At 48.2% G+C, this 15,200-nt stretch overlaps 1 protein-coding gene across 1 annotated transcript; it reads left to right on the top strand.

Moving 5' to 3' along the window:
- The first annotated feature begins 838 nt into the window (after window positions 1-838).
- On the top strand, window positions 839-14,729 carry SLC25A44 (solute carrier family 25 member 44). The gene is made up of 4 exons (XM_046682338.1): window positions 839-1,038; window positions 5,685-6,322; window positions 10,671-10,798; window positions 12,787-14,729. The coding sequence occupies exons 2-4, from the start codon at window positions 5,698-5,700 to the stop codon at window positions 12,976-12,978; spliced, it is 945 nt and encodes a 314-aa protein (XP_046538294.1). The 5' UTR covers window positions 839-1,038; window positions 5,685-5,697; the 3' UTR covers window positions 12,979-14,729.
- The last annotated feature ends 471 nt before the right edge of the window (window positions 14,730-15,200 follow it).

Raw genomic sequence — 15,200 nt, 5'->3', positions numbered from 1 at the left:
TGGAGAAATGTCCTTTGCCGATTTTTCAAATTGAGTTGTCTTTCTGTCATTATGTTGGTAGAAATATCTATTTTTTTAAAGATTTTTATTTTTTTTCCTTTTTCTCCCCAAAGCCCCTGAGTACACAGTTGTATATTCTTCATTGTGGGTCCTTCTAGTTGTGGCATGTGGGACCCCGCCTCAGCGTGGTTTGACGAGCAGTGCCATGTTCGTGCCCAGGATTCGGGCCAATGAAACACTGGGCTGCCTGCAGTGGAGCGCGCGAACTTAACCACTCGGCCACGGGGCCAGGCCCTAGAAATATCTATTTTGAAACAAATTGACTCTCCACCCCAGACCTCTAGTCCCTCATTTAAAGAGCTCTTCCTCTTCTTTTAAATCCATGTACTACGGCCAATAGTTTCATAGCCGGAAGAGACTCTTAATGTCATTTATTCCACTCCCAGGATGTCCCCTATTCCTGCAATTTTTTGAGTTCCCAAACCACAAAATTAGTTGTCTAACCTTAGTCCTTCCTGCAGCACACTGGTCTCTACTGTTTTGGCTCTATAAATGAGAAAAGTTACGCAAAAATTACAGATTAGATTTCCATTTAAAGATTCTAATAGATCTGAAACACAACGTGACCCATTTAGAATCGGATCTTCAAGAAGCAGCCCCGAACTGGATTTCCGCGCACTGGGAAAGACACGCAAGCGCCGTAGAGCTGGGGGCAAGGCGAAGCTAAAGAAGGCGTGGCTTCTGCCCAAATTCAAGATGGCCCCCAGGGCAGTCTCTCCTTGTTCCGGGGTCGGGGGAAGAGGCTCAAAGAACGCCATTGGTGGAGTTGCCCACCGCTCATCCCCGCCCCTGCAGGGGGCGGGAGTGACAGCTTCCCAATTTCCGGTTCCGGCAGTACGGGGGTCCCCGGCGAGATGGAGGAAGATGCGACCCGAAGCCAGAAGTCGCGGGGAACACAGGATAGAGTGGGAGCTGCGGCCTAGAGGTCCGGGCGTGGAGTTCACCTCAGACGCGGCGGAACCGCCCTGACCTGAGAAGGTAAGAGACCACCAGCTTTGGGTGCCTGAGGACTAAGGTCTCCGAGGACCTGGAGCTGTCAAGGAGGCAGCGGGTGTCTGCAGTGCTCGACCGCAGTTCCATGAGAGCCCGCCACGCAGTTCTGGGGATGAAGGACGACTCCAACAAGGCATCTCGTCCTGTTGGAGGAGCATGAGTTCGCTGACAGCGAAAGAAGCATGACGAGAGGCATGGCGAGGGGCATGTCCGAGGACCCAGAGGCCGCTGTGCGGGGGTCAGGACAGAAGCTGCACAAAGCGGGTGTCATGTGGAGTAGGTGGAGAGGATTGTCATGTGGTGTCTGTGATGAGGGATCACGTGGGTACCTATGGAAGACCAGAGGAAGGCTGGGTGGGAATCTCATCATGTCCGAGGGAGAAGATTATCTCAAAGGAGGAGTCGGAGGCATAGGGAGGGACCTCCCCTAAGGAAATGTATATTCATTAGGACAGGTAGGCAAGCGTGTAAATATATTCACGATCATGTCGTAGATCGCTCCCAGGTTGCAGAGCCTTGATGCAGATGCAGTAGGGAAAACAGAGGAACAGAAGGAGGAAGAAGAGATCTTGTTTCCAGAGGAGAAGTGGGGACCAAACCCCATGGTGTCTTGTCAGGAGTTGCAGAAGGTGATTTGATTTGGTGAGGTGGTTACCTGAAAAGATCTGAATGAGTCTAGTAGTCATCATTGGGCCCAGTTCTGGTGACAAGTCAGGATGGAGTCAGAGGGCTCCTAACCTAGTCTCAGTGGTCCTGGGCTCCTAGAGTAGTTGTTATCATTGTTATAATATTGACAATTCTTAACATTTAAAGCTGTGCTTTCCAAACTCAGATACACATATTAGTCATTCAGAGATCTTGTTAAAATGCTGGCTCTTATTCAGCAGATCTAAGGGGATCCTGAAATTCTGTATTTCTAACAGGCTCCCAGGTGATGCCCATGCTGCTGGTCTGTGCACCAGTCTGAGTAGCAAAGATTTAGAGCAGCACTGTCCAATAGAGCTTTCTGCAGTGGTAGTAATGCTTTGCTGTTAACAAAATGCTTTCACACGTCTTAGCTCATCTGAGTTGCACCACGCTATTATATAGCCATGGCAGTCTTGATTAGCCCCATCTTACAGATGAGGAAGCTGAATTTCGGTGAAGTGACTTGGTTCCAATCCTACTAGTAAGTAATGGAAGTGGAACTCAAACTTGATTCTTCTGACTACCAGTAGTCTTTTCATTGCATGACCTTACTTTCCAGGTGATACTGCCTTGTCCTGAACCAGAATCTTATCTCAGAACCTAGTGAAGAGTCTGGTGTGATTTTTCTGGTATAGGGAGAGTGAAAGTGGAGAGGAGGTATACCCAGCCCACCAGTTTCTCCCTTTACACTGATGGCCTCGGTAGCGGGGGCTTTGCCTCTGACATCTCATTTGATGACTTCAGGACATCCTGGATCATCTGTTGGGTCCCCATAGGAAGGGGGACTTCAACCTTTTGTGCCTGAGCAGTGTTAAAAGATGGGGGAAAACTCAGAATTGGAGCCATGCTGATAATTAATGGTCTGGGAAAGAGTCATAAAGAAGGTGGGAGAAGGGAAGGCTGAAGAAAGTTTGCAAACAGGCAGTGTCTGCAAAGAGGATTTCCCAGAGGGTGAAACAAGGGGCACTGGTTTTGATATTTCAGCAGGAAGTTGGGAGGTTATATAACAAAGAGCAAGTTGAGATCCCACCTTTTAGGAGCATCCCCACCTTTTAAAGGGGTAAAGAGAGTGGGTACAACGCCCTCTCCCCCTTCACCTGTAGAGGCTTATCCCTCTGAGGCATGACCCTTAGTGGCTTCTCCTGTCACCATGGCAATGGTAGGAGTTACCTGCTTTGGTCCTTTAGTGTCTCCCCTTCCTTCTGGGAATTTAAAATAGATTGGCACATGTAAGAGATGGAGGAAAGTAGGGAAGTGGGGCACTGGGTCCTGCCTTAGGGTTTCTCATCAGGAGATGTTGGTATTTTGTGATTCAGCTGGACAAGTTGAGAGCGTGCCAGTGAAGCCAGGTCCTGGAACAGAATCCTTTTTTGCTCTGTCCCTCTGCCCTGCTTCACATGCGGTTTGCATGAGCCCAGCAGGAGGCCTTCCTGCTTGAGCCCTGCTGTATTTATTTGTCCTGTGACAACAATGTGCCCGCCCAGCCACACAGCTCGGTCACTCCAGAAGCACTCTGGGAAAGCAGAGGCAGCTTTTGATTTTTCTGAAACAAAGCTGAGAGAAGTCCCTGGGCATCTGCAGGACCAGGAGTTTATGCTTAACCCTTGGGTGACTGGCAGTCATGAGGGCGTAAATTCTGCCTCCCACAGGTGGCAATGATTTGGCTTTAGACTGAACAGAGTGATTGTGTTGGAACTCCTCAACTTCCATGAGGGAGAAGGCGTGGAGGAGTAGAGGAGAAATCTTGGCTCATATCCTGCCACCACCAGTGACCAGCTGCATGACCTTGGGCTTTTTCCTTTTAACCTATCTGACCCTCCATCTCCTCGTTTAGCAGAAGTGTCTAACTGTACATAGGTTAAGTTGTAAGGATTAAATGAGGTAATAGGTATTCAGTAAAGCCTAGTGTCTATCTCTCCTCATCTCTCAGTGGTAGTGGAAACATGACCTTGGGACCCTGGATGACAAACATCCTGGGGCAGGGGAGACAGTGACTACCTTCTCTTGAAGAGTCTCAAAGGAGAAGATTGCCCTGCTGGACTTGGTGGGTGTCTTAGGCTGAGGTTGGGGAGGAAGGGCCGCTTTTGCCCACAGCAAGGGGCACATCAGTGTTCCAGGGGTTCTCCTAGAACCCCACCTCTAGCTCATTTCCCACAGCCTAGATTCTCCACTCTGGCCAACCCAGTTGTTTCAAGCCATTGTTCTCTTTCTTTCACTGTCTCCATGTGTTCCTCCTTCATTCATGCTGCTTTGTCCTCCTCCAGGAAGCCTGTCTTGGTTACATGTACCTCACCTTGAAGCTGAGGTTTTCCCTCAGTTTGCCCTGCAGGTGGCCCATCCTTTAATGAAAGTGATACAGTCCAGCTCAGGGGATTCCGAAAAGCTAACCTTGCTTCCCTGCTGACTTCCATGGCAAACCAAGAAGCTGCTTAGGCTAGTTGGGACCTTTGGCTGGGGACAGCGGTTGAAGATGGACTCTGATTAGACACTTGATATGAGGTCTGCCAAGGCACTGGCATCAGGACTGCTTGTGTAAAACATTTCAGCCCTCTAGAGTGGTCCCTTTGATGTGGCCATCTCCTTTCCCAGCCCTTAGGGATATCTCTCAGAGCCTGGGGAGCCCCTGACTTCGTACGTCCTGGAATTTAACTTCCCACTTTCCCCTTCCGGCTGAAAACGTCTAGTACCTTACACAGGAGCACTTAGATCGTCACTAAGAATATGTCCAATAAGAATATGTCCAATATATGATGTCCTCTCGTTTGCCAGTTCTTAAGTTGGAAGCTCCTGATTTTACACAGTTATTGCATTAGTAAGATTATTAGTTTTGTTTAAACTTTAGGTGATGGATACACTTAACATGAGGGCCACATGTACATTAATTTGCCCTAGTTTCTTTGTCTCCATATCTTACATCCATTCCCCAGAGGGATACTGTGTCTCCTTGAATAGACTGTGAAGTTCTTGAAGGCAGAGTCTGTATCTTCTGTGTCACTTCAATCTCCCTTCATTATATAACGCTGAGGTCATGATTTATCATGTTATGTTCTCTACCCTGTAGTTATCAAGATTCTTTAGGGAAACTGCTTAGCTCTCAGGTGGTTCTTTTCTTTCTCTAGAGTGAGTTATCTAATAACCAAAGAGGACTCTGACCTTTGGCTTGTTCCTAACTTTCTAACTCCTTTCATTGGAGGGCGGGGGTGAGGGGAGTGGGGGGGGGTCCTGTGGTGTGAAAGCCCCACTTAGCATCTTTGCCACACTTTCTCCTAATGCAGACTGGAGAAAATATAAGTGAAGTGGGTGTGGGTCAGGGGAGCTCAGAGGGGCCAGCATGGGAAACCAGAAATAAAGTAAGGTGAGTCAGCTGGTAAATGGTGATAACACAGGTACCCTGCTGAGGGTGAAAGGTCAAAGGTAGTGGCTCCTCAGTGGGCCCAGGAGCATCAAAAATGGAGCACTTCCCTTCAGCCTTTAGGAACCTCCTAAATGTCACTTAGTGACATCGCATTAGCCCACTTAAAGGCCTTGCGTCTTGCCAGGTGATCAGTTTGTCCACAGCATCCTGAGCTCTGCCTGGGTGAGCCAGAGGAGAAGGAGAATGGGCCATGACACCAGGGCCCAGGCAGAGGCAGAGAGACCAGAATAGAGACCGGATGGGCTGGGGGTAGGGAACCGAGGTGGGAGTGGAGTTGGGGGAGTTGCCGAGGAACAATTTCTGGAATTGGGAAGGACTGATAAAGGTGAGAGAGGGGCAGTATCGTGATCTGTGAAGGAAGACTCAGGCGGGGGTTGGCAGAGCCAGACTGGGTAAAGTCTAAGCTTTGGGGAGGTGAATCCCCCAGGAGATGAGGCCTGAGAATGAAGTTTCAGAGCCTGACCAGGAAGGGAAAGTGTGAAGTTCTGACCTCCTTCCTCACATCCCTCCACCCTGCTCAACTCCTCAGGTCTTCAGGCACAATGGAGGACAAACGCAACATCCAGATCATCGAGTGGGAACACCTGGACAAGAAGAAGTTCTACGTGTTTGGTGTGGCAATGACGATGATGATCCGTGTCAGCGTCTACCCATTCACCCTCATCCGCACTCGGCTGCAGGTTCAGAAAGGCAAGAGCCTCTACCATGGTACCTTTGACGCCTTCATCAAGATCCTGCGAGCAGATGGTGTGACTGGCCTCTACCGGGGGTTCCTGGTCAACACCTTCACCCTCATCTCTGGCCAGTGCTATGTCACCACTTACGAGCTCACCCGGAAATTTGTAGCTGACTACAGCCAGAGCAACACAGTCAAATCTCTGGTGGCCGGTGGCTCAGCCTCTCTTGTGGCTCAGAGCATCACAGTGCCCATTGACGTGGTCTCCCAGCACTTGATGATGCAGCGCAAGGGTGAGAAAATGGGCCGCTTCCAAGTGCGAGGGAACGCAGAGGGACAAGGGGTAGTTGCCTTTGGCCAAACCAAGGACATCATCAGGCAGATCCTGCGGGCTGATGGGCTTCGAGGCTTCTACCGAGGCTATGTGGCTTCACTGCTTACCTACATCCCAAACAGTGCCGTCTGGTGGCCCTTCTATCACTTCTATGCAGGTAAGCAGGGCCTGGGAGAGTGGGGTGGAGGGTGGGTCTACTAATGGGGCTGAGATACTGTTGCTCTGTGCATGTTGGAGTGGGAGAGTTAATGAGAGAATGGGCATTTATTCAGCAAACATTTAAATCTAAGAGGATTCAAAGATGAGTAAGACGTGGTTCTTGCCTTCAAGGAGCTTATACAGGCATGTGTTGCTTAATGATGGAGATGTGTTCTGAGAAATGTGTCATCAGGCGATTTCATCGTTGTGCAAACATAGAGTGTACTTACACAAACCTAAGTGGTATGGTCTACTACACACCTAGGCTATAAGGTATTAATCTTATGGGACCATGATCCCATTATATGCAGTTCATCATTGACTGAAATGTCGTTATACGGTGCATGACTGTTTTATAGTGGAGGGAATCAGACAAGTAAAGTAGATGACTGTGGAACATAGAGATGTTCTGGGTGCATTGGGATCAACTAAGGTTAGTGGATTATTGGCAGAGAATTGGAAGGTGGGGAATGACAAAATTCATGGGATATTTGGGATTTGAAGATGAAATTGATGGATTACAGTGAGCTTTTGAGTTGGATGCCTTTCCTCAGCATTGTTAAATTCAAGATGTGATATAACCTTGAAGCTCTCCGCTCCTATAATGTATTTTTGTTCATAAGAAATTTTATTGCTTTTTAAGTATTTCCCAGAAATGGAATTACTAGGTCAAAAGATAACATTTTTGAGGGCCTCAATAAACGTATTGCCAGGTTTCCTTCTGAAAGGGCAGAGTACATCACCAAGAGCAGGACCTGAGTGTGCCTGCTGCCCTCTGACATCCACAGTTTTGGGTGACTACCAAACTCCAGTTAGGGCACAGTCTATGCCAGTAATCTCCCTAATCCCTGCTGCTGGCTCTTAACCATTGACAGTGGGCATTCTGTCCCATCCCATTTGGAACTTTTTTTTTGGTGAGGAAGATTGGCCCTGAGCTACCATCTGTTGCCAATCTTCCTCTTTGCTTGAGGAAGATGGTCCCTGAGTTAACATCTGTGCCAGTCTTCCTCTACTTTGCATATGGGATGCTGCCACAGCATGGTTTGATGAGCAGTGTGCAGGTCCAAGCCTAGAATCCGAACCGGTGAACCCCAGGCCACCAAAGCGGAGTGTGTGAACTTAACCACTATGCCACTGGGCCAGCCCCTGGAACTTGTCTAACCAAATTTTGTAATGACTTCCTAACCTATAATCATTTGTCTCTCTGGCACTGTACTTTTCTGGTTCTTCCGTTTTCTGATTGTACCTTTTTTTTTTTTTTTTGATAGCTCTTTCTTCTTCTGTTTAACACAGTCTTTCATCTAGAGTATTTGGTAAAATTCACATACCTAGACTCCAGCCTGGCCCTTTGTATCAGATTCTTTGGGAATGGATCCTAGCAATCTTCATGTTAAAATAGTTGCCCAGTAAACATTTGTTGAATGAATGATGGAGAAGGAAAGATATGGGCTCTTTCTCCAACCCTCTTGCCTTTGTTTTTTCATCCTCTCCCTAAGCCCCAGGAAAATGGCATGTGTGCTTGATTAGAATTGGAATCTGCATCCTGCTGTAGCTTGCAGGCCTGGGGGCCAGTGCAGACAGGCCCAAGGAGGCTGCTAGTGCCAGTCCAGATGCTACCTTCTAATGGTTGCAAAATGCTTGCTTCTTGGGAAAAACAGGACACTCGTGAGGCAGAGCTGCCAGTTTACATTGTTTCTGTTTGCATGCTGATCCTAGGGAAGAAAGTGGTTAGAAATGGGAGGAGAGGTAGTTCTGGTAGGGCTTAAGGAATTCTACCATGCGGCTGCAACTCAGAAGCCCTCACTTCTGCCCTGCCAACCCCCCACCTTCCTACTTGTCCCCTAGTCTTTAGTTGCCTAGCTACAAATTACCAAAACTAGGAACATGAGAAAAACATTCTTAAAGGTATTATGGTGACTGAATCTTAGAGAGAAAACTGAGAGGGGATCTTTGAGATGATGAATCTATTTTACATGCAGCCTTACTCAGAGTAAAAGCCAAACTCCTTGCAATGCTATCAAGGCCCTAAATGATTTACCTCTTGGACCTCATCTACTGTTCTTTCCCTCACTCATTCTGCTCCAGGCATACTGGCCTTGCCGCCCCTTGAAGACTTCAGATGTGCTCCTGCCTCAGGGCCTTTGCATAGGATGTTACCTCTGCTTGGAAAATTCTTTCCACAGATCCATATGGCTTGCATTCTCCTTTAGGTCTTTGCTCAAACTTCACCTTCCTGGAGAGGGTGTCCACGACTACCTTATTTAAAATGGCAACCTCTTCACTCCCTACTCTTGGCATTCCCTATCCCCCTTTCCTGCTTTATTTTTATCTATAGCTAGCACATATCTCCTTCTGACATAGCTATATATTTTGCTTTTTATTTGTTTACTGCCTGTCTTCCCCCATTAAAATGTAAATTTCATAAAGGCAGGGATTTCAGGCTGCTTTATTCAGTTATATCCTCAGAACCCAGGGTGACTGGCTTGTGGTAGATAAATCTTTGTTGAATAAATGAATGAATTCTTGTTTTTCATCTCCAGAGCAGGTAAAGCAAAAAAATTCAGTTGCAGGTGAACTTCCCAGCAATACTGGGAATGGGTGGATCTGGGTACTGTTCCATCTTCTTCATGAGCATTTTGAAAAGTGAGTTTTTCTTTCTTGATATGGCCTGGAGAAAAGTTCTCACTATAGGATATGACTCTCTCTCTCTCTTTTTTTTTTGCTTGAGGAAGATTCGCCCTGAGCTAATGTCTGTGCCAGTCTTCCTCCACTTTATATGTAGGTTGCCACCACAGCATGGCTGATGAGTGGTGTATGTCCATGCCTGGGATCAGAACCTGCGAACTCAGGCCACTGAAGTGGAGCGTGCCAAACTTAACCACTATGCCACAGGGCTGGCTCCTGACTTTCTCTTTTAATTCTAGTTGTTTTTATTTTATTATTTATTTATTTATTTGTCTATTTTATTTTATTTCATTTTTTTGAGGAAGATTAGCCCTGAGCTAACATCTGCTGCCAATCCTCCTCTTTTTGCTGAGGAAGACTAGGCCTGAACTAACATCTGTGCCCATCTCCCTCTACTTTGTATGTGGGACGCCTACCACAGCATGGCTTGCCAAGCGGTACCATGTCCGCACCCAGGATCCAAACTGGTGAATCCCAGGCCACCAGAGCAGAATGTGCACACTTAACCGCTATGCCACTGGCCTGGCCCTTGTTTTTATTTTTAAAAACATTCACATGGTTCAAAATTCAGAGGTTGGGAAAAGGTATGCAGTGAAAAGGCTCGTCATCCACCATAGTCACCCAGGCCCTTCCTTAGAGACAATCAGTGTTACCAGTTGTTCAGTGCATATATAAGAACATATGGGCCGGCCAAGGAAAAAAAAGAAGATTGGCAACAGATGTTAGCTCAGGTGCAATCTTTAAAAAAAAGAAGAAAATATGTAGTGTGTGTTTTTCTAGTCTGTGAATTGGGAGGAGTAGAGCACAGGCATAAGGTTTTTACATCAGGAAGGATTTCTGTCCCTCAGATGAAAGGAGTCAGCAAGCAAAGAAGATTTGAAATCCCCTTCTCCAGAGGAATCTTTTTTTTTTAAGATTTTTTTGTTTTATTATAATTATTATTTTTTTTATTTTTCCTTTTTCTCCCAAATCCCCCCCGTACATAGTTGTATATTTTTTTTCAGTTGTGGGTCCTTCTAGTTGTGGCATGTGGGACGCCACCTCAGCATGGCCTGATAAGTGGTGCCATGTCCACGCCCAGGATCCGAACCAGCGAAACCCTGGGCCACCGAAGCCCAGTGCGTGAACTCAAGCACTCGGCCACGGGGCCGGCCCCTAAGATTTTTTTAATTTATTTTTTCCTTTTTCCTCCCCAAAGCCCCCTGTACATAGTTGTATATTTTTAGTTGTGGGTCGTTCCAGCTTTGGCATGTGGGATACCACCCCGGCATGGCCTGACGAGCGGTGCCATGTCCATGCCCAGGATCCGAACTGGCAAAACCCTTGGTGGCTGAAGCGGAGCGCTTGAACCTAACCACTTGGTCACGGGCCGGCCCCCTCCAGAGGAATCTTATCCTATTCAAAATGGGTGATATAACCAACACGACTTCTGGAAGGGGCCTGAGATTTATAATTTTTTGTTAGTTCAGATGGAAGCAAAGAAAAGAAAAGACGGGAGTTACAGGTTATGAAGGGGCTAAGGATGGAGGGTTTGTCATCGTTGGGCCAACTGGTAGAAACAGCGTGAGGGTGGATGGGGTGGTACCTCATGTCTTGAGGCATTGTCTTTCCCTTGATTCCAGAGCAGCTCTCGTACCTCTGTCCTAAGGAGTGCCCTCACATTGTCTTTCAAGCCATCTCGGGGCCCCTGGCTGCAGCCACTGCTTCCATCCTCACCAATCCCATGGATGTCATCCGAACCCGAGTACAGGTAAGACCAGCCTCCTTCTCCACCCTCCTCCCAGAGAAGCCATTAGAAGCATGATCTTCAGGCCCTCCAGCTTCCCCTGATGTCTTGTGTCATGGCCCGCTAGTCCAGCCAGCCTTATCCTGGTCATCCAAGCCTTTCCTTGTGGTTACACCTTACCATCTGCAGAAACCAGCTGAACACTTCGAAGCACCTAGAATGTTTGTCTCATCCTGTCTGCTACTTTGCATGCCTCTACTCCTTTACTTGCCCAGGCCTCTAGGAATTCTTACTGGTTTCTTCCAGCCTTTCATTCTATTAGCATAGCTTATCAACCACCTTTTCCTTACCTTGCAGGTTTGTGGTTATTAGACATATTGATTTCAGTTAATTTCAGAAGTCTGCCAGGTTTCTCCACTAGTCTATGATCTCTCTACAGACAGTGAGAGTGACTGTTCTGGAATAGGTTTCACAGATTGTACTGTGTGGACTCAGCAAAAACACTGATAAAGCCCTTGGTAGTGCTGTCCGGAAATTATAATCCCTGTCTTCAGTCAGCTCAAAGACAATTTCACAGCACCTAGTCTGAGGAAATAGAATCTGAATGATGATATGTAACACACAAATGGTAGGTTTTGGCTGTATAAAGCTTTAGGTGGAGAGAATGGGGGGTTTTAATGTCTGATTTGGGTAGCTTAAGAGGAAAGCTGTCCAAGAGAGTGGGGTCATTGGGTTATGGTGAGGAGGGGCAGGAAGGAAAATAACTTTTTTAACAGGTTGGGGGTGAAGTCAGCTTCCCTGATACCAGGATGGAGGTGGCTGGTAAATCTAGGTATATGTGTCCCTAGGAAAGGATGCCCCCTCCCCCATGCCATACCACACACATTTGAAAATGAATAAATTGACATCTGATTGGTTTGCAAATAATAAAGTGCACAGGTTTCATCCTCATTCTCTCCTGAGCTTTGTCCTGGGTCTCCCACAAGGAGATCCAAGAGAAAGGACAGGTCTACTTTGAGGAGCTCCCAGGCTGGAGACAAAGTGTATGTGAGGACCCAGAGGCATAGCTGAAATAGCCCTTGACAAGGCCGTGGATAGTGGGAGGGTTAGGGGAGCAGAGGGGGTCGGATGAGAGTACTGGAGCGGAAGAGGGAGTGTGGAGGAGGGTGCTCAAGGAGGCAGGGAGGAAGAGGAAGATGTTCATAGCCATAGAAGGGATTACCTTGTGAAGGTCGTACAGTACAGGGGGAGGTATAACAAGGAGTGCCTCTGTCCTGCGTTGGCTGAGGGTCTGAGTGGGGCGTCTCTAAAGGTATAGCTTGGTGTCAGGGTATGAAAGGGTTGGTGGTGGAGATGGGCAGGACTGTTAAAAAAGAAAAGAGAAGAGATTCCTGCCTTAGCCAGGCTTCCAGTGTGATAGGGAAGACAGGTCACGGGGTGCGTGGGAGATGACAGGGTCAGAGGGGAGGACTCTAGCCCTGGGGGTTCAGAGGGATTGAGATGATCAGAATCAAAATCACAGGCTGGCAGAGCTGCAGAGGACCTTAGAGGTGATTTAATCCAGCCTCCCTGAGACCAGAGAGAAGCGCCCAGTCTAAAGACTCATAGCTATGTAGTTTATCAAATGATATTCATAACAGCTAACATTCATTGAACACTGTCTGCCAGGCACTGTTCTTAGCATTTACAAGTAGTCTTGTGTTTACTGCTCAGAAAGACCACGTGGGGTAGGTGCTATTGTCACTGTTTTATATTTGAGGAAACTGAGGTGCAAAGAGTTAAGTAAATCACCTGAGGTTATGCTGTTAGTAAACTGGGGAGCACAATTCAAACCCAGGCAGTCTGGCACCAGAGCCCATACTAACTCACTGTGCCACGTTGTCCCTCAGAAGCAGAATCCAGCTCTGTCACTCCCAAATCTGGTTCTTCCCACCGTAGCCTAAAGCAGTGGGAGACCCAGCAGAGGGGCTTTGCCTGCAGACCACGGCCCTCCACTGTGTTGACTTTTCCAGGTTGAGGGCAAGAACTCCATCATCCTGACCTTCAGACAGCTGATGGCAGAAGAGGGGCCTTGGGGCCTCATGAAGGGCCTCTCAGCCAGAATCATCTCAGCCACGCCCTCCACCATTGTCATTGTGGTGGGCTACGAGAGCCTCAAGAAACTCAGCCTCCGACCTGAGCTGGTGGACTCGAGACACTGGTAACCGGTAGCGGAAGAGAAGCCTGCTGTTTGCCACACTACTCTGGGTCAGGGGCATATTGGGAAGGACAGTCCCTTCTCCAAGTGCTCCCACCACCTACCTAGCCCTGCCCTGGGCCAGGTGGCCTGTCTGGGACAGGGACAGAGACTTTGAACTGCTCTTGCTGAAGAGGCTCCGTGCCTGGATCCCTGCCCCCATTAGTTTTAATTTTCTTGCCAAACTGGGCTCCCTCACTCAGTCCCTGTACTCAGTCCTGCCCCAAGGACACCTACCCACCCCGCCAATCCCACCCCACCCATCCCTGCTCACCCTTCTCCTGGCTTCCTCTCCATCTGTGTCCCTGAGATCCCGAGAAGAGCTGTATATAGAGCTTGCTTACTACCTTCCTCTTGGGCTTTCAGCCCAGATTCCAGGCAGCTGCTATCAGCCCTTTCCTGCTTCATCTCTTAGGCTTGTTTATTTTTATTTTGGGGCTGAGCTGCCCACCAGACTACCTGCTTTTTCCTGCCACGGGGGGCAAGGTCCCAGGCACTTTTGCACAGGGAGTAGGAGCAGCAAAAACCTCTGGTTCTCCAGAGCACTTGTCCTCTCTTTGGAGAGTTATTAGGTTGGGGAGAAATGTTGATAATTTGTTTAGTGTGTGTATTTTTTTTAACATCTGTGAACCAGGCTACTGTCTTAGTCCTGCTAAAGCACCAATCCTGCAGTCAGAGCCCACCCCTTCCTCAGATAGATGGAAAAATGTAATGTAGCTTTTCCTTCAACCCCAGGGCCCTGTCCCTTCCATGTTCCTTCCGTCCCAGCAGCCCCAGGACATATAAGCTGGTGGCTTCCCCTGGCCCAGGTGACTCCAGTGGTGGGCACAGTTCTAAGCAGATCAGGCTGTCTGGGGCACACTGGACTTGGAGCACCACTGTGAAAAGTCAGGTTGAGAGAGTAGTTGTTTTGGAAAGTGACAAGTGGGTATGTGTGCTCCAGTGCCTCTCCCCAGACCAGCTGAGCTAAGCCTAGGAGAGGGCAGTGGAGGTTCTCAGCCCCAGGCAGGCATGACATGCCCACATATACCCCAATCACTTGGACTCCCAAAAACAGATGTTGTCTCACGATGGGAATCTCTGAGATGTGGAACTGTTTGTGTTTTTCTTATCCCTGATGTGAAGAGTCGTCCGGGTCATGGTACCTTCTGGAGGGATGCTTGGAAGAGAGTAAAGAGCAGGTCAGAAAGTCACCCAATACCAGGACCACTGCATTTACCAGCCTGATACTGCCGAGATTATCTCTTGACGTCTCAGGAGCTAGATGATGAGCACTCCTTCCCTGCCTCATCCCGTCCCCCCTCCACTGAGGCTGCGTTGCAGGTGGAGAGAGGTGCAGCAGACGGAATGAGAAGAAGGCATATCAAACCCTGCACTGCTACTTAAGACCTTTGGGCTGGAGGATCCTTCAAACCTTCCTGTTGGTCCCACCCCTTGGGAAAGGCCATGGTGCCAATTTGAAAGGTGCTAGCTACCTGAAGCCTTGATATTTCTTATGGCTGCCCCACATTCTATAACCTTGGCCAGATCAGAATCTGAAAACCACGTTTGTCTACCTTCACCGCCACCACTGCCTGTTTTGGTCTCTTATGTTGGAGGGTTATTTTCCCTTTCACCTATCTTTATTTTTGTTTGTCCTTCTTGCACTTTGTCAAGAGTCCTCCAATTTGTCTCCATCAACAGTCATCCAAAGGGTTGGCCTCACAGATCATTCTGAATCTTCCTGCCCCTCAGTCACCCCTTTACCCTGAGAAACCCCACATAATGGATGCCAGGGGCCCCACCTCTCATCCTGGTGAGAGCTTTGGCCATTGGTTTCTCAGCTCTACACCTCCTCCTCCCTGGAGACTTCAACCTTCCCCTGTGTGGCAAGGGGTACAGTATGATGGACAGGAGGTAGACTCCTGCCTTTCATGTCTTAGGATATTTCTCCCTCCCAGACTCCTTTCATTCTGTTTTTTCTTGTACAGTATTTCACAAACCTTTCACCCATTTTCTCTCTCTCTCTCACACACACACACACACAGACACACAGTTTTAAAGGATGATGTGCTTATCATGAAGGGGACCCCTGGCCCCTACTTTCCCATCTCATAGTTCAGGGACTGGGATTGGGTTTGATTAAAATATGTCTTGGTGAGGAGGGGCCCATGGGCTTCCGTTTTCCCAGGACCACAGACGAAACCAGCT

The sequence above is a fragment of the Equus quagga genome, chromosome 13 (assembly GCF_021613505.1).
Source record: "Equus quagga isolate Etosha38 chromosome 13, UCLA_HA_Equagga_1.0, whole genome shotgun sequence".
Classification (NCBI taxonomy): Eukaryota; Metazoa; Chordata; class Mammalia; order Perissodactyla; family Equidae; genus Equus; species Equus quagga.
This window is presented reverse-complemented; position numbering and strand designations above follow the sequence as displayed.